This window comes from Nematolebias whitei, chromosome 22 (genome assembly GCF_014905685.2).
Source record: "Nematolebias whitei isolate Nwh7 chromosome 22, NemWhi1, whole genome shotgun sequence".
NCBI classification, from domain to species: Eukaryota; Metazoa; Chordata; class Actinopteri; order Cyprinodontiformes; family Rivulidae; genus Nematolebias; species Nematolebias whitei.
The window spans coordinates 174,683-198,213 of NC_056519.1; the positions used below are offsets into that span (position 1 = coordinate 174,683).

General features: G+C 47.8%; 1 protein-coding gene across 1 annotated transcript in view; it reads right to left on the bottom strand.

Annotated features, from left to right (window-relative positions):
• The window catches only part of mkln1 (muskelin 1, intracellular mediator containing kelch motifs), a gene marked incomplete in the record, with an annotated part of 120,689 nt that overhangs the window by 37,755 nt on the left and 59,403 nt on the right, over window positions 1-23,531 (bottom strand). The window contains 2 exon segments of the mRNA XM_037695953.1: window positions 11,015-11,144; window positions 11,236-11,457. Of these exon segments, the coding sequence (XP_037551881.1) occupies window positions 11,015-11,144; window positions 11,236-11,457 (352 nt within the window).

Sequence of the window (23,531 nt, forward strand, 5' to 3'; positions counted from 1 at the left end):
GTAGACATACAGGAGTATTTTGAACTGGATTCGAAAGTGAACCAGTAACCAGTGCAGTGAAGCCAAAACTGGTGTAATGTGCTCTCTTTTGCCTGTACTGGTTAAAAATTGGGCTGCTGCATTCTAGACCAGTTGTAGTCGTGCAATGGAGGTTTGACTGATACCAAACAGGAGTGAATTGCAGTAATCAAGCCTAGATGTAATGAATGCATGTATTACTGTCTCCAAGTTATTTTTGGACAATATGGGCTTCAGTTTAGACAGCCGCCTCAGTTGGAAGAAACATGATTTAACAATCATGTTTACGTGACTGTTAAGTTTCAGGGAAGTGTTCATTATCACTCCCAGATTAGTGACTCTTTGTTTTTTTTACAGGGTTAGAGTGGAGAGGTCGATACAGTGGTTTGTGATCGTGTCGTTGGGAGGGAACAACATGACTTCAGACTTTTCATTGAAATTTAAAGCCATCCAGTCCCTGATGTCAGCCAGGCAGTCGAGCAGAGGTTGAATAGAGCATGTACCATTGTGTCTTAGGGAGAAGTAAATTTGACAGTCATCGGCGTAGAAGTGGAAGGGCATGTTGTGTTTCCGGAAAATAGTACCAAGCGGCAGCAGGTATAAAGAGAATAGGAGGGGACCCAGGATGGACCCCTGCGGAACCCCCCATTTAAGCTCTGCCACTGCAGAACTAAAATCCTTGATGGAGACACAAAAGGATCTGTCAGAGAGGTAAGATCTAAACCAATTGAGGGCTGACCCTGTGATGCCCACCCACTGCTCCAACCTAGCAATGAGGATCTCATGGACGATGGTGTCAAAGGTGGCTGTGAGGTCCAACAGGACAAGCAGCACAGAATCACCGGTATCAGTGGTTAAGAAAAATTCATTAAAGACCTTCAGCAGGGCAGTTTCAGTGCTATGAAGAGGTTTAAAGCAGACTTCTGGTGAGCGAACGCTGGCGCATCCTGGCTGCCGATGCTCGTCGTGCTTTTTTTTTTTTTTTTCTGTTTTATTCAGTTTTTTTCCACTACACCAAGTCTCTGATCCGTCTCATTATCAGCCATGTGGTTCATTAGGATTTACCTGCTGCCTGCTCTGCTTTGGACTCTCCAGCTGCTCATCCACCACCACCACCCGGCGTCTGGCCTTCTCCATTACTCAGCGGTCGAGCACCTTCACCTTCGTTTCCTACCAGCCGTGCCACCTGTGCTCCCTCTTCAGGACATTGCCTTCCATCCTCGCCGGAGATACATTCACCGTGGCTCCTGCCGTAGACTCCACGCTGACAAGTCTAACCCCATAAACTCCATCTGGTCGGACTCTCACCATTCCACACGCCGCAATACTTGGTCCGCTAACAGTAGTAGCATGTTAGCTGGCCTAGTTCGGTCGGCTAATGCTCCGGTCGCTACAAACTCCTCCTCCGTAAAGTTTGGCCTTCTGAACGTTCGCTCACTTATTGGCAAAGGTCAGCTTATTCAAGACCTAATATCTGACCGTAAGCTAGATTTTATTTGTCTAACAGAAACGTGGCAACAACAAAATGACTTTTTCCACCTGAATGAATATACCCCACCGGGGTTTGTTTACATCACCAAATCCCGCGAGTCCGGCCGCGGAGGAGGTCTCGCGATAATTCACCGTGAGAACTGGAAGGTCACGCCGGTTCACACACCTCCCTCTCCCTCCTTTGAGCACACTGTGTGTCTACTCTCCAGCCCTACCCCCACCATTGTTGCCACTTTCTACCGTCCGCCCAAAATCAACAACTCTTTTATAAATGACTTTGCTGCTCTAATCGCCCATCTCTCAGCTCTTTCACCCAACATTATTCTGCTTGGAGACTTCAACATTCATATGGATGAAGACAACAACTCCCTCACCAGAGACTTCACATCCTGCCTCGACAGCTGTGGCTTCTAGCAGCTCATTAACTTTCCAACCCACATAAAGGGCCACACTTTGGACTTATTATGCTGCTCTGGACTCTCCTCTTAACTGTTCTTCTGATGAACTTCCATTTACTGATCACCTCATGATTTCATTCAGTGTCGATCTTAAATTTTCTTCAGAGAAACCTCAACGCACCCTTTCCTTCCGTAATATCAAGAATATCAACCATGACATTCTTTTGTGTCATATTAATAATACCATCTTCACCTTCAATTCTTTTAACCCAGATGACCTTGTCACATTCTACAATAACAGCCTCACCAACATTCTTAACTTTGTCACTCCTCTGAAAACCCGGTCTGTCTCCTTCTCCAACTTTGCACCCTGGTTCACTACAGAACTCCGTTCTCTGAAATCCAAAGGTCGGAGGTTGGAGCGACTCTATAAGAAATCCGGTCTCTCAATTCACAAGGAACTCTATGCGAACCACGTCATCCAGTATAAGGACAGTATTTCTCAAGCCAAATCCAGCTACTTCTCTGACATCATCAGTTCCAATGTTGGCAATTCAAAGACTTTGTTCTCTCTCCTTAACCGTTCAGTCTCATCTCCTAACTCATTACCCTCTCACATGGTTTCCACAGAATTTTGCAACTCTGATGTCCTACTTCAATGAAAAGATTACTTCAATTCATAAACACCTTGGACCTAATACCGCCCCAGGATCTATGTTGAACTCCCCCTCCCTCCCTCCCTCCCTCCCCTGTCTTCTCCCTCCCCTCTGCTGATGACATTGCTGACATTATCAGCAAGTCTAAGTCCTCATCCTGTCAGCTCGATCCATTTCCCACAGTTCTTGTTAAATCCCGTCTCCCGTCTCTGCTCCCCATCATCACTAACATCATCCACTCCTCCCTAACCTCTGGCATTGCTCCCACAGCTTTCAAATCTGCGGCCATCACCCCCTTAATCAGGAAACCAGGTCTTGACTTTACCAACTTCAGTAATCTTCGTCCAATCTCTAATCTGCCCTTTATTTCCAAAGTTCTTGAAAAAGCCGTTGCTAGTCAACTTCACTCTCACCTATCCAACAATAACATTTATGAAGAGTTTCAATCTGGTTTTCGCCCCCACCATAGCACCGAAACAGCTCTAATAAAAATAACTAATGACCTTCTTCTTGCTGCTGACTCTGCTCTTCTGTCTATCCTCATTCTACTGGATCTAAGTTCTGCCTTCGACACAATCTGTCATTCTATCCTCCTCAACAGACTAACCTCCATTGGCATCTCAGGTACTCCGTTAGACTGGTTCAAATCTTATCTCTCTGACCGCACTCAATTCATTCAGCTCAAATCCTTTTGTTCCCAGTCTTCACCCGTCTCCACGGGTGTCCCCCAAGGCTCTGTCCTCGGAGCCCTCCTCTTCATAATTTACCTCCTTCCTCTAGATCACATCTTCCGTAAATTTGGTGTCCATTTTCACTGTTATGCTGATGACACACAGCTCTACTCGTCAACAAAACCAAACTCCACCCACCCACCCTCCATCCTCACTGACCGTCTCAATGAGCTAAATCACTGGTTTTCTAACAACTTCCTACAACTAAACAGTGACAAAACAGAAATCATTCTTGTCGGTACCAAAAACTCTATTTCAAAATCAGAAAATCTTCTCATCCTCCTTAACAACTCCCTGCTATCCCCCTCACCTCAGGTCAAGAGTCTTGGTGTCATCCTTGACACCACTCTCCCCTTCACTTCTCACATCAACAATGTCACTCAGTCTGCCTATTTCCATCTCCGAAGTATTAACCGTCTCCACCCTTCTCTTACACCCCGCTCCACAGCCATCCTTGTTCAGTCTTGTGACTTCTCGGCTTGACTACTGCAACTCCCTTCTTTATGGCCATCCCAACAAATCTCTCCAGAAGCTGCAATTGGTCCAGAACTCAGCTGCTCGTGTCATCACTCAAACCTCCTCCTATAACCACATCACTCCAGTCCTGCAGCAGCTCCACTGGCTCCCGGTTAAATCACACATCGTCTTCAAAATTCTTCTTCTCACTTTCAAAGCTATCCACAACCTTGCCCCTCCGTACCTATCTGACCTCTTACACATCTCCATCCCCTCTCGCTCTCTCAGATCTTCCTCTTCACTACATTTCCATGTACCCTCTGCCCGCCTCTCCACCATGGGGAGCAGGGCCTTCACCTGCTCTGCCCCTCATCTCTGGAACTCTCTACCCCCTGACTTATGAAACACCACCTCTCTTTCTCTGTTCAAGACTGCTCTGAAAACACATCTCTTTAGACTCGCTTATCCTCAACTTTGCTGTATGTATTTTATATTCTTTATGCATTTTATATTCTGTATGTATTTTATATTCTTTATGTACTTTATATTCTTTATGTAATTTATTCCTGTTGATCTTTGTTCTTACTGTAAAGTGTCCTTGGGTGTCCTGAAAGGCACTTTTTAAATAAAATGATTATTATTATTATGAATATTATTAAAACCAGATTGGAATAGCTCTAAGATGGTGTGACCCTCCAGGAAGCACTTCAACTGGGACACGACTATTTTCTCCAGTAGTTTTGAAACAAATGGGAGTCTGGAGACAGGCCGGAAGTTGGATACGACTGAGGGGGGTCAAGGTTTTTTTTTTTTTCAGGCGAGGCTGACCATTGACACCTTGCACAAGGAGGGCAAGACACAAAAGGTCATTGCTAAAGAAGATGGCTGTTCACAGAGCTCCGTGTCAGACAAGAGTGGTTAGCATGTCCAAGGACGCTCTTGAAAGCACTGTAGGAGTTCTGATAAGGATGGAATAACCAACCAGCTCCTTTCGGTGAGATCCGTAAGCATTTTTCATTCAACCTTTATTTAGACAGATAAGTCACATTGAACCTAGAAGACTCATTTACAAGTGAGATTTGTTTATAGACAGACAAAAAGTAGTGAAACTGGACACGTGTAGGAATTAGAGGCAAAAAAAAATTCCTCAGACTTTTTCTTCCTGCCTGAGAAAAAAAACTCTGATATTAAAAAAACAACTTGCACAAACAAGCATATAGTGACATTCTGCAGAGGGGGGAGACAACTAGAGCGGTGAGCATGTCCATAGAAGCTCTCGAGGGCACTGTAAGAGTTCTGATAAGGATGTAATAATCAGCCAGTGTCCTCTGGTAAGATCCGTAAACATTCTCGAGGTATATCAGGGAATGGCCAAAAATAACGTCTTTTTTTTTTTTTACCCTTTATTTATAAAGGTAGTTTCATTGAGCCATGATAACTAATTTTCAAGAGACCTGTTTAAGGAGTAGATGGTGGGAGTTAACGGCCTTGCTCAGGGGCCCACAGTGGGGCAAATGAGGGTGGAGGGAGGTGTGGGTGTTCCACCTTTTCCACCCACATTTTGATGTTGACGGTACCGGGAGTTGAACCTGCTACTTTCCGATCACAGGCCCATCTTCTAACCTCTGCGCCACCACTCCCCCAAAAAGTCCTGAAATGATGATGTTTATTCAGCTGGTTTCATCTGGTTATCAGTAGGAAATTCCTCAGGGAGGGGGTGGTGATCGTCAGATCACATTTTCTCCAGGCGAATTCAGCGTCAGATTACGTCTTTCAGGCGAATTCAGATAAGGTGGCCTGCAAGGCCAGCCAAGGGAGCCAAATTTAGATAAACACACAATAGTTTTGGGGACAGGCTGAACTTTAATGACATCTACCTTGAGGCTGTGTTGGTCCACTCGGTTCCGAAACATCCATATTGCATGGCCACACCAATGGACCGTGCCTGAAAATAATCCCCAAGATCTGATCCATTCTGCCAAAAGAACTTGAGTCTGGATGCTCGAGGCAAGAACCAAGCAATCATAAAGGCAAGCAGCACGATAGGATCCAAATTTGCTGCCGACAACTTCCTTGATTGTTGATAGACCAGGAACCAGCCAAATCCAAAAAGCAGGAACCAGTTATCATAAATCCAATTATAAATGCATCCTTAAAATCCACAAATGGTAGCAGAGACAGACGCATCATCAAGTCTTCCAATTCGATGAGATATCCAGCTGCATTAGGGTTAGGGTTTCCATCTCCTGAACATCAGGAGGTGGAAATATACACAGCAACAGTATATACACAGGAACAGTACTGGACTACATCAAGTTCTGTATCGGAAATGTGACTATGGTCAAAAACATTCCGGTTTCCCACAACCAGAAACCCTGGATGACCAGCCAGGTCCGCACACTCCTCAAAGCCTGCGATGCCGCCTTCAGGTCAGGTGACAAGAGTTCTGTACCGAGCCGCTCGAGCCAACCTGAATAAGGGAATAAAAACTGCAAAGGCTGACCATAAAAAAGTATAAAGTCCCATTTGTCCAGTAACAACTTCCAGGAGGCGTGGAAGGGCATAAAAAAAATCACAAACTATAAAAGCTGTGAGGTGACAACAGGAGACCTGAGTGCATCACAAGCAGAGGAGCTAAACTGCTTCTTTGCTCACTTTGAAGCACTACAGCAGCACTCATCTGATCCAGCCCTGCCCCCACACCCATCCGGTTACTGCACCACTCCACTCACTGTATGGGAGAATGATGTTAGAGGGTTGCTCCTAACAGTGAACCCCAAGAAAGTTACTGGCCCAGATGGAGTACCTGGCAGGGTGCTCTGAGCATGTGCCCTCCAGCTCGCCCACACCTTCACCAGAATTTTCAATCTTTCCCTGGCCCAGGCAGTCATCCCACCCTGCTTAAAAATCAGCAACTATCATCCCAGTGCCGAAAACGCCTACCATCACCAGCCTGAATGATTACTGACCGGTTGCTCTCACTCCGGTAATCATGAAGTGCTTTGAGAGACTGGTTCTCCAGCACATCAAGGACCATCTCCCTCCAAACTTGGACCCCTACCAGTTCACATATCGTACTAACAGGTCCACAGAGGATGCTATTGCTGTAGCTCTCCACACTAGGGGTTGAACGAGTATATAATTTTTAAACTCGACATTAACATAATAAAACCCGAGTAGAACTAGAGTATTCGAATACGTCATCGATCGCAAGATACAAAAATAAATAAATAAATAAAACCCGCAAAAAAAGGTAATTATTTACAAAAAAAAAGACCAACAAAACATTGGGAGCGTATATTATGCTCCTACCATTTATCATACTGCAAATAAGTCACAGGAAAAACTAAACTATTAGTTATTATTATTAAACTGCAAACGTGAAGAAACACGCAGCACGTCAAAAACGAAACTTAACGGGGGGGTCCATCGAGAGCCTGCTGACATACTGTATGGTCCGGCAGCTGCACCCTGGCTGACAGGGAGAGGCTTCAGAGAGTAGTCAAGACAGCACAAAAGAATGGGTTGCCCTCTCCCCTCCCTGATGGACATTTACACATTACGCTGCCTCAACAGAGCAGAAAGCATAATCAAGCGCAGTTCTCACCCAAGTTTTGAACTGTTTGACTTGTCTTCAGGGAAGCGCTACAGGTGAATCAGAACAAGAACAAACAGATTCAAGAACAGTTTTTTTTCCCGAAAGCCATCACCACACTGAACTCACACATGCAGTGATTTAATAATTTAACCTCCCAAACCCCTGGACTTCTATTGTGCAATACTACTGACATTTCATACTCTCAATCACCTTACCTTTTAATTACATCACTAATATCACTTCACCACTCGCTCCCCATGAGATCGGATGCTTCTCCCCCTCCCTCTCCGCTTTGCTGCTCTGTCTGTCTGTGAAACTGCTGTGAGACTCTCTTGCATTTCTTCCGAACCATAATTAGACTTGTTTTGACCAGTTGGTCCCTCATCTCAATTTACAACATTTCTTCGAAGAGAAGACAGGCTTTAGGCAAGCCGGTTTACCCTGTTGGCACGTACGCAGCTGGATATCTCATCGACTGGAAAACTTGATTATGTGTCTATCTCTGCTGCCATCTGTGGATTTTAAGGACGCATATTTAATTGGATTTTTGATAATTGGTTCCTGCTTTTTGGATTCAGCTGGTGCTGGTTTTATCTACAATCAAGGAAGTCGTCAGCAGCAAATTTGGACCCGATCACGCTGCTTGCCTTTATTGGGTTCATGTCTGGAGTACCCGGACTCAAATGCTTTGGGTGAATGGATCAGATCTTGGGGATTTTTTACTCAGACACGTTTCCATCGGTGTTGGCCATGTTAATTTGGACATTTCGGAACCGAGTGGACCGACACAGACTCAAGGTTGATGTCATTAAGTTCTGCCTGTCCCCAAAACAATTGTGTGTTTATCTAAATTTGGTCTCCTTGGTTGTCCTTGAAGGCCATTTTATCTAAAGTCGCCTGGAGAAAATGTGATCTGACGCTCACCACACCCTCCCTGAAGAATTTCCAACTGATAACCAGATGAAACCCGGCTGAATAAATTTTGTGTCATCATTTCAGGACTCTGGATTCTTATAGAGGTTATCCTTGGCCATTTCTCGACATACCTCGAGAATGTTTATGGATCTCACCAGAGGACATTGACTGATTACAGTGACCTCGAGAGCATCTGTAGACGTTGTTGACCGCTCTCGTCTCTTCCTTCTTCCTGCTCTGCTCTGCAGAATGTCTACGTAAATATGTGCTTGTTTGCGCGAAGTGTTTTTTCAATATTAGGGGTTTTTCTCAGCCAAGAAAAAAGTCAGATAGGAATTTTTTTCACCTCCAACTCCTACATGTGTCCAGTAACAAACAGATTCAAGAACAGTTTTTTTTCCCGAAAGCCATCACCACACTGAACTCACACATGCACTGATTTAATAATCTAACCTCCCAAACACCTGGACTTCTACTGTGCAATACTACTGACATTTCATACTCTCAATCACCTCAACTACCTCACTAATATCCATAATGTGCAATACAATTGTGTAATACTTGTATTTTTTTACTTTCATTATTATATCTATATTGCGTTACATTTTTTATATTTTTAGTGTGTTTAATGTGTGTTTTCTTAAGGCGTGTTTTTGCACTGGCAAAAGGAGTGGCTCTTAATTTCATTGTACTGCGTATAATGACAATAAAGGCATTCTGATTCTGATCTGATTCTGATTAACCACTGTTTTTGTCTGTCCAAACAGGTCTCACTTTTAAATGAGTCTTCGAGGCTCAATGTGATTTATCGGTTTAAATAAAGGTTGAATGAATGAAAAAAAATATTCATAATGTGCAATATTCAAATTTACATAATTGTGAAATAACTAGTATTTTTTTACTTTCATAGTGCTATTATATCTATATTACGTTATATTTTTAGGTGTGTTTTTTAAGTATGTTTTGCACTGTAAAAGGAGTGGCTCTCATTCTCATTGTACTTGCATATAATGACAATAAAGGTATTCTGATTCTGATGCTGCGCGCATGTCAACAGGGCAAATCGGCTCACCTAAAGTCCGTCTTCTCTTTGAAGAAATGTTATTAATTTATTTATTTATTATTTATTTATTTACCCCCTTGTCCTACCCGTCATTGTGACACTTGGAATTATTGTCTGAGTGTCAAGGTGATGCCCAACAGATTTACTTTCACAAGCAGAGCATTATGGCTGGCCTTAATGCTCCACTTGATATATATAAATTAAATTTTATTAGAATATGCTTTGGGTTTGTTTCAGATGTAAAGGACAAGGGGACGAAAAACAAAGAAGATAAAGCAGAAAAGTGAGAGAAGAGTTAAAATGTAAAGAAGGAGATAGAAATAGAGGAGAGAGAGAGGGATAAAGAGAACACAAATCAACATCATTGAAGTCTGACTCTAGACCTGCGGAAAGAGAGAAAAAAACGACAAAACCGAGAACCCACAACAACAAACAACTTATATAATGATACTTATAACATCATTAGAAAGTATTTTATACAGTACATGATAATACAATATATATTTGATGGCCACCACAACCCAACTGAGTGTGTATCTGATAAACACCTGAATCTAAACACCTGTGTGAGCATGATGTCACTATAAGGTTTCTCCATAAAAATGTTCAATAGTGGATGTGGGGACCCATAAACCCGTCCCCACAGGACACGAAGGTAACACGGGGAAGACCGGAACCACAGACACACAGTGGCCCCCAAGCCCGGAACTCCGGTATTCCCCCAACAGGGACACCCGCACCCCCCAGAGACAGAAGCAAAGGGAAGCCCCGGGCAGTCCCCAGCCACCACAATGCAGAAACCCCAGGAGGCTGCTGCGACGAGTCCACAGGCCACGCTAGCAACCCGCCCCTCCAGAGTAGATCCGGCCATGGATACCGAGTCCCGAGGTCATACCACCCCCCAACAGAGGCCCGACAGAGCCAGGGCACCCACACCCCCGCAGGCAGCCACCAGGGCGGGCCCGCACACACCTCACCACCCAGCCACAGCTGCTGAGAGCTGCCAATGCACCGGCGGCAGGGGGGCCCACCACCGGAGGGCAGCACGACACACCAAATGGGGGGCCAAAACTGATCCAAGACAGGGGACCAACTAAAACCCAACCTGAGACATAAACAGGCACACAGAGACAGCCCGACAGAGGCTCTGTCGGGCCGTCCATGCACCCCACCCGCCCGACAGCGACCGCAAGCCGGCTCCAGGCCGGAGGCCAGAGCAGCAGGGAGCAGCAGCCGAGGAAGGCTGGCCCAGCATTCTCTCTGCGCTTTGAACGGAATCCTGAGACTATCACAGAGCAGGTGCATTAATACGGAGACTTGATTACACACAGGTGGATTCTATTTATCATCATCAGTCATTTGGGACAACACTGGATCATTCATAGATCCTCACTGAACTTCTGGACTGAGTTTGCTGCACTGAAAGTAAAGGGGCCCAATAATATTGCACGCCCCACTTTTCAGTTTTTTATTTGTTAAAAACGTTTGACACATCCAATAAATTTCATTCCACTTCACGATTGTGTCCCACTTGTTGATTCTTGACAAAAAATTAAAATTTTATATCTTTATGTTTGAAGCCCTAAATGTGGCAAAAGGTTGAAAAGTTCAAGGGGGCCGAATACTTTCGCAAGGCACTGTATATTTGGAGATGTATAGGTCATCAGATTCTTAAAATTCTTTCTTACCCATCCCTGAGTCCTTTTTTGTACCATCAGATATGATCTCGACATGATCTCCATCCACATCGTAACTGAAAAAGTCATTGAGGTACGTCTTCGACCTTTGACCTCCAAATACATACAGACAGCGATTTCTCTAAAGGTGAATACAGAAAAAACATTCAGCATTCAGTGTATCAAAATTAGGACTTGGACACCCAAAATCCAACACTTTTGCTGGGACTCACACTGTGGAAAAGCATGCAGTGACCAATGCGGGATTGAATGTCCTCTGGCCCAGCGTTACACGAGTCCTCCCGCAGGAGGCTCCATGTCCCTTCTTGACAATGGTATGCATAGAGGCCGCTGAACTGTGGCTCAGATGTCCGGCTGTCCTCCACACTGCCATTACATGTTAGGATGCGCCCGCCAAACGTGTAGATCATATGCTTTTCTGAGTCCATACACATCTGTAGGAGAAAAAAAAAAAAGAGGAAAGGGCAAAAAGGGAAAGGAGAATTCAAAAAGTAATAAAAGGTCAACTGGAGAATAAGGAGTTGATAAGAGCGATATGAGCTTGTTAATAAAATACAATAATATAACAAAGTTAAGTCAGGTCCTCTGAACGAATAAAAAAAAATTACACGTTCAGAGGACCCGACTTCACTTTGTTAGATTTGTTTTTACCTGGATCACTGAGCATGCATTGGAATGATATAATAATGTTTTAATATTATTATGATAAATAAATAATAATACAAACTGGCACTGCTGATGTTGGACGTTCGTGATAAGACATATTGTGTTTTTTTGTTTGCTTGAGGAGTCTTGTTTTCTGGATTTAAATATCTTTTGCACAGTTTTCGTTCTAGTTCACAAACCCCGTTAGTGCATTTGTTTTTCTACTGTTGGATAGTGATTGAAACACCTTTTATCTTTCAACACTTCTCGCTTTTTATTGGTGTATTTGGGGTCTGCTAGCTCTTGCTAGCATTAGATTAGCATGGCTGCTGCTTCTCTCCCTGCTTCGTCTGTTCTCTCTTGCTCCGTGTGTCAGATGTTTAGTTACTCCTCTGCCTCCTTTAGTGGTAATGATACATGTAACAAATGTAGTCTTATGGTAGCTTTGGAGGAGAAGCTGTCTGAACTGGAAGCTCAGCTCTGTGCTGTAAAAAAAACAGTAGCTAGCCAGGTCCCCTTAGACAGTGCGGAACCATAGAGGCTAGCTCCCGTTAGCGGTCCTCCAGCAGACCCCGAGCAGCCGGGACCCCAGGCCGGCTGGGTGACGGTCCGGAGCAAGCGTAGTGCTAAGGCTAATCCCCCAGTTCACCACCGTCCCGTTCACGTTTCTAATCGATTTTCCTCGCTCAGTGACACACCTGCTGAGAAGCAGACCCTGGTTACTGGAAGCTCCATAGTCAGAAGCGCAGCTTTAGGGACTCCAGCGGCCATAGTCAAATGCATTCCGGGGGCCAGAGCGGGCGACATAGAATCTTATCTGAAACTGCTGACTAAGGCTAAGGCTAAATACAGTAAGATTGTTATTCACGTCGGCGGTAATGGCACCCGGTTACGTCAATCAGAGGTCACTAAAATTAATGTTGCTTCGGTGTGTGACTTTGCTAAAACCATGTGGGACTCCGTAGTTTTCTCCGGCCCCATCTCCAACCTGACCAGCGATGACATGTTTAGCCGTATGTCGTGGTTTAACTGCTGGGTGTCCAGGTGGTGTTCTGACAACGACGTGGGCTACATAGATAACTGGAGTTCTTTCTGGGGAAAACCTGGTCTGATGCGGAGAGATGGCATCCATCCCACTTTGGACGGAGCCGCTCTTCTTTCTAGAAATATGGCTGATTTTGTTTATCCCCCAAATTATTGACAACCCGGGTCCAGTCCAGGAAGCAGAGTTGTAGTCCTCCACCCCTCTCTGCTGCTTCTCCTCTGTTACCCCCCCACACCCCCATTGAAACAGTGTCAACTCGCCCACGGCTCAAATTAAATAAACCAAAAATCAGCTCTAAAAATATAAACCATAAAAATCTGATTAAAATAAACAGTTACTTTACCAGAGCAAAATCATAAATTCATTAAATGTAGATTATTGACATCGGATATTTTTCCTCTAAATCCCTGTTAGTTAATTCTGTCTGACATAAACTTGGCTACAACAGGAGGATTTTATTAGTATAAATGAATTCACTCCACCTAATTATTTAAATTTTTATGTTCCTAGAACAACTGGCCGAGGCGGACGTGTAGCTTATATTTTTCAGTCGGGACCATTAATGAATACTAAACTAATTATTAGTTATGATTATTATGATGGCCGTGTTCAGCCAGGCAGCAGCTTTCACAGGCTCCCAGTGAAAACCCAGTTCTTGATAGTTTTAGAATGGGCTTCGTGCCTGACTCTGCTTGCCTTAAGCATGGGAATTATAGCTGCACCAAACTGATAAGCATAAGAGAGCGTTTAACTCTGGATACAGCAGCGATCAACAACAATTTGAAAACTATGCTCAGCAGACTGTAGCTACTACGGACATCAGTGTGGAGGCAGAAGCTCTAATGGGAAGAGGAGGCATTGTGCCTGGGGGGAAAAGAGGGGCAGCTGGGCTAGTGTGTTATTGAGCAGAAAAGGAAACCTGAGGCCACAGAATTAGACTCCCTCTGCCCCTTGACAGCACTGAGAAATTCTGTCCATCAAAGTTATGAACAGAATCGTGACAACAAGCAACCCTGGCAGTGTCCAACTCCCACCACCCAGAATTACTAGTCTGACTTAGTACCGGCAATGCGAACCAAACTCTTGCACCGCTTGTAAAGGGAGTAAACAGCCCATAGCAACGGGCCCGCAATGACATACTTAAGGAGCACCCCCCACAGTGCACCTCAAGGAACATGGTCAAAAGCCTTCTATAAGTCCACAAAGCACATGTTGACTGGATGGGCAAAGTCCCAAGATCCCTCGAGAACCTTATGCCCCTTTTGCACTGCCCCTAATAAGCCCCAACTCTGCCCAGCCCTGCACACCCCTACTCAGCCTGGTTCAGCTCAGCCTGGATTTGCACCTGCACTTTAGGACCAATTCTGGAGGTGTGTCCAGAATCCAAGTCCTGCTAATGTGAGTTCTGCTATGAGTTACTCAAAGCAGTCTGCTCCTCACATAAATAATATTAAATTATTTTTATATATGAATGTTTCTGTTAACTTATTTTACATATGAATATTTCTGTTCAGTGCCCTGTCACAACTTCTGTTGTGACTTGGCGCTGTATAAATAAACTGAACTGAATTAAATCTGATGAACCAGATTCTACAAAAACATTTATATTTGAATATAAAAAAGTTAAGTTTGGTCTTCTGGACATTCAAAAAACAAAACAAAACAAAAAAAAAATGTAGAAATGTTTCGTCTTTCATCCGAAAGACTTCAGTCTGAGGAGCTGTATTCAGCTCATAGCTGTTTAGAAAAGACTGAGCTGAATGCAGCTCCTCAGACTGAAGAAGTCTTTCAGATGAAACATTTTTACATTTTTGTTTGTTTGTTTTTAGAACGTCCAGAGGACCAGACTTAACATTTTTTAGATTTTTCTACTTGGATTATTGAGCATGCATCAGGATATCTATATGTAAAATTCTATATTTTTCTTCATCATTTGATGTATTTGTACTCGTGGTTTTGTTTCTTGTATACAGATTTTTTCTTGTATACAGATTATTTTTAATTAGCTTTGAATTAAAGTTTAGCTTTGATTTAAAGCTTTAAAGTGTAATGCTTGTTTTGTGATTTGTACATCTGTGTGTTAGAATAATGTTGAACCAAAGGTTGTGTCTCTTTTTTAAACGTGTTTGAGGGGAAATATGAGACATTCAATAATTTTGTCTTTATATAAATTTTCAGTTGAATTAACTTTAATTAACAGATTATTTAATAAAATCAAAGGGAAAACTGGATTTCACAATAAAGCCGGCACCGTTTATTTATTTTTAATCTTCACTGATAAAAAAAAAACCTATATTATATACATAAAATGTAAAAAAAATAATTATAAAAAACGAAAGTTACGTATGTAACTACGGTTCTATGAATCCCGGATGACCGCCAGAGGGCGGTGCTGAAAGCACTGAATGTTCCCTTCGCGCATGCGCTGATTCGAGTAATAAAACCAACGGAGTCACAGGTGTGACACGGATGACCAATCAGAGGCTATATAGCCCGACGTCATCCGCTGCTCTGCTCCTACAGAATCTTCTCGCGGAACGCAAGGATTCTGAGTGACGGAGAAGCTCTGGCGGTCATCCGGGATTCATAGAACCGTAGTTACATATGTAACTTTCGTTCTATTTCATCCCTCCTGACCGCCAGAGGGCGGTGCTGAAAGCACTGAATGACTAATACCAACGATGTCACAAGGAATCCTAAACACCTACCTCATTGAGGAGGCCCAGAGGACCCTTGTAGAAGAACCTGGCCCAGGGGATGAGGGGTGGCCACGTTAACTCTATAAAATCTGGTGAACGTGCTTGGGGAAGCCCATGATGCAGCAGCACATATTGCTTCCAGCGGAACCCCTCTCAGGGCAGTCCAGGAAGCGGAGACGCTCCTGGTAGAGTGAGCCTTCAAGCCGACCGGCAGGGGGCCGGGCCCTGCAGCATAGGCGTGGCAGATGACGTCCACGATCCAGTGGGAGAGGCGCTGTTTGGAAAGAGGACAGCCTAACCTAGGGCCTCCATAACACACAAACAGCTGGTCTGAATGTCTTATCATGGCAGTAGCTGCAACGTATGCCTCCAGTGCCCTCACCGGGCACAATAATGCAGACCCCTCACCAGGCGCAGGCTGAAAACGTGCCAGCCTCAACGGTTGGTTAGAGTGAGAGTGAGATAACACCTTTGGTACGAATACAATGTTTGGCCACAAGGTAACACACGAGCCCTCAGGGCCCCACCTGAGACATGAGGGGCTGACTGAGAGAGCATGTTGTTCGCTGACCCTCTTTGCTGAGGTAATAGCCAACAAAAAAGCCGTCTTACATGAAAGCCACTTGAGGTCCGCCTGCGACAGAGGCTCGAAAGGAGGACGGCAGAGAGCTTCGAGAACCAAGGGAAGGTCCCAACCTGGTGCTCGTGGAGCTGTCGGCGGGTGTGACCTATGGGCACCACGCAGAAAAAGAGAGACTAGATTATGGCTCCCTACCGTACAGCCATCAATGCCAGCGTGATTAGATGATATTGCCGCTACATAAACTTTAAGCGTCGAAGGACAGCGACCCTTACCAAGTAGAGACTGGAGAAATTCCAGAATGGTGGGTATTGTACAGGAGACTGGATCCTTGTTGTGATCAGAACACCATTGGGAAAACAGACACCACCTGTTTTCGTACTGCTGACGAGTAGAGGGTGCCCTGGCGCCCAGGATGGTGCGTCTGACGGGGCTCGAAACTCCAGTCAGCTGCTGTCCTAGCCTTGCAGTGGCCACACCCACAGCCGAAGACGTTGAAGATTGGGGTGCCATATTAGTTCCTTCAACTGAGACAGCAAGTCCCTTCTGGTCGGAAGACACCATGGGACGCCCTGACAGACTTCGTAGCAGTGGGAACCATGGTCGTGCTGGCCAATACGGAGCCACCAGCAGCATCCTGTGGCCCTCCTCGAGGACTCTCTGAAGGGTTGGCCAAATTAGAGAAAGGGGTGGAAAGGCATATAGAAGGACCCTTGGCCAAGGATGAGCCAATGTGCCCTGGCCTAGCGCACCCGACGCCCCCGTAAGAGAGTACCATAGGGGACACTGAGTCGACTCTTCCGTCGCAAACAGGTCTATGTCTGCCTGACCAAAACGGTCCCAGATCATCAGCACTATGTCGCTGTGGAGGGACCACTCTCCCGGAGGGGACTCTTGGCGGGAGAGAAAATCTGCAACCTGATTGTGTCGCCATGGCAAGCACGCTGCCCGCAGGGTGGACAGGCGAGGAGAGGCCCATTCCAGGAGCTCTCTGGACATTCTCAGAAGTTGTGCTGACCTGGTGCCCCCCTGATGGTTGATGTGGTAGACAACAGAGGTGTTGTCTGATCGAACAAGTACATGCCTCCCTTCCAGGTGAGGCAGGAAGTGCCTGAGTGCCAAGTGCACTGCACGCAGCTCCAGCACATTTATATGCTTGGAATGGTCTCTTTGACCCCAGCGGCCCTGAACCGCTCTGCGTTGCCATACAGCCCCCCATCCCATGGAGCTGGCATCTGTCGTGATCACTTCCCTGCGACACACTACCACTCCCATGGGGACACCCCTGGACAAATAATCTCCGTCCCTCCATGGAGTCAAGGCATGAAGACATGACCACGTCACTGCAAGCTTGCGATGCCTGTGCAGCCTGGCATCCAGGCGAAAGCTGTTGAGCCACCTCTGCAAGGGGCAAAGTGACAGCAGGCCTAAGGGCACCACCCGAGTGACTGATGTCAGCTTGCCGAGTAGTTGCAGGAAGGCAACATAGGGGAGCTGCCTGCCCAGCCTGAACCGATTGACCAGCTGGAGTATGCCGGCCACCCTTTGAGCGGATGGGCGAGCTCTCATGGAAGATGAATCCAGAACCACCCCAAGAAAGGTGGTCGTCTGGGAAGGGATCAGGCAGCTCTTCTCCAGGTTGACATTGAGGCCCAACTGGGACATATGAGCGAGCAGGCGGTTTGTGTCGTGAAAGGCACAGGGCTGAGACGGGGCGCAGAGAAGCCAATCGTCTAAGTACGGCAGAATCTTCACTCCGCAGGCCTGCAGAGGAGAGAGGGCTGCCTTCATGCACCGAGTGAACACCCTTGGGGAGAGAGAGAGCCCGAATGAGAGTACCCGGAACTGCCAGTGGTGACCCCGATAGGCAAACCTGAGAAAGCGGCGATGTTCTGCCACAATAGGCACATGAAAATATGCATCCTTCAGGTCTACAGACGTGAACCATTCTTCCCTCATGACAGCTTGAAGGACTTCTGCTGTTGTGAGCATGTGGAAGGGCAGCTCCTTTAGGTACTGGTTGAGTCCCCTCAGGTGTAAAATGGGACGAAAGCCGCCCGTTCGCTTTTGCACAAGGAAGTTAAGTCGAGTAATAGCCCCTGGGTTGTTACAGAGGGTCCACTGCCTCTATTGCGCCCTTGGCCAGGAGGGCGGAAAGTTCCTGGTCTAGTGCTTGAGCTTTCACCGGGTCGGCGATTACAGTCATCTTGACCCGGCATGAGATACGAGGCCGCCGTCGGAACTGTAGCTGGTAACCATGGGTCAGAGTGGCAACCACCCATGGGTCCACGGTGTGAGCAACCCAATAGCCGAACTGCTGGTGGGAGAAATATCCGACGGTCGGCCTGATGGCATCACCGTCTCCCTAGGGGCTGTGGGGGGGCAGCAGCCAGAGTCCCTGGTCCGAGCCTGCCCAGCTGGTCGGTGGACCGACCCACGAAAGCTCCTGCTGGGCCTTTGCTGAACCGCATGAGGGTAAGGACCACCCGGCCGGTTATGACCCCCAGGCGGCGGCTGCATGCTGGAGCCAGCCGACAGGCGCCTTGGACGCCGAGGAGGTGGAGGGGGCATTGGCCTGCTAAGGCTCAAAAATTGCTGCCTTCTCTGTCGTGCCTGGATAGTCCGTTCCAGTGCTTCCAAGGCAGCCGAACCGAACAACTCCCCCGGCACTACTGGGACATTACGGAGGGCTCTACGACATGGCTCAGTCAATGCTGACTGCGCCAACCAGACCTGTCGGCGAGCTTGGACCAAGGAGGACATCACGCGCCCAAGCTCCCTCGTCATTAGTGCAAAGGCCTGAAACGCTGCATCGTTAAAGCCCATTGCTGCTGTCGCACCACTAGTCCCCTGAAGGGATGCGGAGAGGGCAAGCATTAGGTGTGCCAAGGAATTACCTAGGCGGCCAGCACGCGCTCCGGCGGCATAGGCTCTGCAGAGGAATTCATCCGTGACACAACACTGAGCTCGTGGGCACCGAACATGACTGTGCAGAGCTTCTTCTGGTGACACGATGAGAGAGGCAACAGCAGGTTCCATCGCTGGAATGCGATCCAAGCCTCCTGCAGCCGGCTCATGCATGGCCGCCAACACTCTGCCATCTGCAGAGAGGCGCGCAAAGGCTTTGGGGTCCCGCTAGCAACCATGCAACTCCCTCAAGAACTCCTCTGATGGAGGGACAGAAAAGGAAGGAGGGGTCAGTCCGCGCCTGAAGAAGGCACTTCCAGGGGTGGACGCCTCTGGTTGCGGGATGTCCAGCTGCAGTTGTCTCAGGGCCATACGCATGACGTCCTGCATCGAGCTGTCACCCGACCCACTAACTGCACTCCGAGAAGAAGAGAGTGAAGCTGTCTCTGAGACTCGCGATGAATGCCCGTCCTCCTCACCTAAAAAGTGAGAGGCAGAGGCAGCCAAAGATAGCACATCTTCCTCCACAGCCAGTTCAGGCATGGGTGGGGAGGAGAGTCCGGTTGCTGCCACTGGTTCAGTTCCCAGTTGGCGTACCTGAAAAAGGGACTTCATCTCCGCTAATTCAGCGGAGAGCTGCTCCACCCTTGTGGAGAGGCCCCTATCAGACCTGGCTCACTTCTTCCCAGGAGGGGCCACAGAGACTGCGGCCTCAGTCCGGCGCTTCGAGCGCCTAGGTGGAGCCTCCTGCCCAGAAGGCGGGAGGTCATCGCCGAGTTTGGGGCGAAACTGGGCCAGCCGGGCCACCCTCACAGCATGCGACATGAAGCTGCAATTCATGCAGGGGTTCTCTGACAGGGCATCCACCAGATGGTCATGTCCAAGGCAGGCTGGACACAGGTCGTGACCGTCATCTGTCTGGAGCGTGGCTCCACAGACTGTACAGCAGTGAGAGCCGTCCATGCTCCTTACCCAGCTATGCCTAAGATATTCAGAGAGGCTAGCACCACTAGCTCAGCTGGTAAAAGAAGACAATTGGGAGAGGGGGAGCAAACGCTCGCCTTCACCAATCAAAACAAGGCCAAAACTCAGAGAGGCTAGCACCACTAGCTCGGCTGGTAAGAGGACAATTGGGAGAGGGGGCGAGAACACTCGCCTTCACCAATGAAAACAAGGTTAGAACTCAGAGAGACTAGCACCACTAGCTCAGCTGGTAAAAGAGGACAATTGGGAGAGGGGGCGTGAACGCTCGCCTTCACCAATGAAAACAAGGTTAGAAATCAGAGAAGCTAGCACCACTAGTTCAGCTGGTAAGAGAGAACAATTGGGAGAGGGGGTGAGAACACTCGCCTTCACCAATTAAAACAAGGTTAGAACTCAGAGAGGCTAGCACCGCTAGCTCAGCTGGTAAGAGGACAATTGGGAGAGGGGGTGAGAACGCTCGCCTTTACCAAATAAAACAAGGCCAGGAACTCAGCTGGCTACGTAATAAACAAACTTCGGAGCACGGTCCAACCGACCACGCGGTTGGAGGCCTCCAGTAAACAGGAGCGGAGCGAACGCTACCGCTAACCAATAGCAAAATATAAGCAAAGAACCACTACTCACCAGTGTTTAATCACACACATAGTAGTCAAACAACATCGGAGCACAGTTCAGCCGACCACGCGGTTGGAGGTCTCCCAACAAGCGTGAGCGGAGCGGACGCTACCGCTAACCAACGGCGAAATATAAGGAAAACTACTCACCGGTGTTGAATCACACACATAGTAGTCAGACAGACGCTGTAATTTGGGAGAGGCGTAAAACCGCCATAGTCCCCAACGAAACAGCAGAAATACCTTTGAACAGGGTTAAACCGTCGCAGCCCTAGGAGGGCGAACACGCTACTCCCGCAGACGGGCAGTCGGGCTTCCGACGACGGTAAAAAGTTCAGAAAAGGTCCAAAGGGCTGAAGCCCTGAATTGAACCGCGCGCGAGAAGAAAATAGGAGCAGAGCAGCAGATGACGTCGGGCTATATAGCCTCTGATTGGTCATCCGTGTCACACCTGTGACTCCGTTGGTATTATTATTCGAATCAGCGCATGCGCGAAGGGAACATTCAGTGCTTTCAGCACCGCCCTCTGGCGGTCAGGAGGGATGAAATAGAACGTTTCCACCCCCCGTCCCTCCATCCCGGTCCTCCCGCCTGCCAGGGCTCGAATTCGGCCTTTGTGAGCAGGCGAGGCCGGGGCTCGGGGTTCGGCCTCGCGGGCTTCAACGGCTCGGCAGCTCGTATGATCCTCCGCGGTGACACCGCTCGCTCGAATTTTATAGTCGGTCACCAAACACAAAATACACCTGGACTTCAGAATCAAACACGGCGTTGTCATTATTGTTTTTAAAATATTAAAAATAGATCCAGCCGCTGCTCCGCATCCAGAGAAATTGCAAATGGCGGCTCAGTGAAAAGTTTCTGAGATCCAGTGACTCCTCCCCCTGACCAATCAGAGACCTGCATTCACGTTTGGTCCGGACTCAGCTCAGCTGAGTTCGCTCAATCCCACCAGAGAAGCAGGGGCGAAAAGAGGTCATGAATCAGCTTCAAATCAGCTAAAAATACTAGCTAAAGGGCTGGTGCAAAAGGGTTCCTTCTGTGGCGGGCTGCCCAGAATTGGGGCTGATTAGGGGTGGTGCAAAAGGGCTATTAGTGAGGGCAAAGAGCTGATCCAGTGTTTCACAAACAGGACGGAACCCACATCGTTCCTCCTGGATCTGAGGTTCAAATAACAATCTGACTCACTTCTCCAGTACCCCTGAATAGACCTTACCAAGGAGGCAAAGGACAGCGATACCCCTGTATTTGGAACACATCCTCCAGTCCCCCTTTTTGAAGAGGGGAACCACCACCCCAGTCTGCCAATCATGTGGCACTGCCCCTGATGTCCACATGTTGCAAAGTCGTGTCAACCTAGACAGCCCCACAACATCCAGAGCCTTAAGGAAATCAGGGCAAAACTCATCCACCCCCAGAGCCCTGCCACCTCCGAGCTTTTTAACTACAGTAGTCCCTCGTTCATCACAGGGGTTCCGCAACCTGCCCCATCGCGATAAGTGTAAAAACTACAAAGTAGAGCTATAGTAGTCCTGTAAGGATGGTACTTTTCTGTGGCCCGGTTTGTGTTTGTTTCCCTCGTGCTCCCTCATTAGTTTCCATTGTTACCACCCGTGTCTCGTCCCAGCTGTCTGCAATTATGTCTCGTCTTGTCTATGCATATAAGCCGCCTGTTGTCTTGTTGTTCGTCAGGTAGTCTTCGTTGGGTCTCCTGAGTCTTTCCCTGAGTCTTCCTGGTTCCTCGAGTTCCCCGTGTCTCCCGTGTCTCCCGAGTTCCCCGTGCCTCCTTCCTATGTTCATGTAAGTTTTGCTGCCCCGTCTGCTTGTTTATTTTGTACTTTCATTTATCATTAAAATCCTATTTTTGTGTTTCTGCCGAGTTGAGTCCCTGTTCTGCACTCTGGGTTCGCTCCTGACCACAAATCCTGACAGTACGACCCAACCAGAACAGAACCCAGCGGGCAAGGTTCTCTCTCAGCAACACTCACCTTTTTTCTTTTTTTTCCTCCTCGTGCCATGATGGACGAGCTCCACTCCGTCCCTGTCCTTCCACCGTCGCCGTAGTGGCAAAAGACGGTTCCGGAGGCAGTCTGCGGCGACCGGCCCGGTCTCGTCGGCCGAGCAGAACTTTAGAGCTGGTTCCGGTGTTTTCGTGGGAGCGGGGTCCGCTGCTTCACCTCCCAGGTTTCCGGTGGGGGCGAGATCCAGTGTCCCACGGGAGCTCCGGTCCACTCCTGTTCGGTTCGGTGAGTCCGGTCCGGTTGACGTTACAGGGGCGGGTTCCGTCACCTCACCTTCCAGGTTCCTGGTGAGGGCGGAATCCGGCCTCTCACCGCCACTCCGTGCCGTGGCTGTTCAACCCAGCCTGGCCGTACCTCCGGAGAGTATTCCTTGTGACTCCGTGGGGGCGTGTCCCGCCGCCTCACCTTCCAGGTTTCCGGTGGGGGCGGCACCCGTCACCACACCCACTCATACAGACATTCCCTTTTTTCATTCATTTTCCCCTGAAGATATTTTTCATGTTAATCAGACCATTCTTGAACTATTTAATTCTGCTAAAAGAAACCCGTCCTCCTTTGATTTCATTTTGTCCCAGATGGAGGATTTTTTACTTTCTATCCCTGGTCTTTCTTTGCTCCCCGAATATGATTTTTTATTAACTGAGTTAGAGACTCTAAAGACTCCTGTTTCAGCCATCCCTGAGGTGGACTCCACACCGCACGCAGCCATCCCTGAGGTGGACTCCACGCCGCACGCAGCCCCTGAGGTGGGTCCTCATCTTTCCTATTCCGATGGGGTCCCGGCAGACGCTCCTCATCTCACCTATTCCGAGGAGGTCCCAGCAGACGCTCCTCATGTCTCCTATTCCGAGGGGGTCCCGGCAGACGCTCCTCAGCTCTCCAATTCCGAGGGGGTCCCGGCAGACACTCCTCAGCTCTCCAAGTCTCCAGAGGGGTCGGCGCTCTCCAAGTCTCCAGAGGGGTCGGCGCACTCCAAGTCTCCAGAGGGGTCGGCGCTCTCCAAGTCTCCAGAGGGG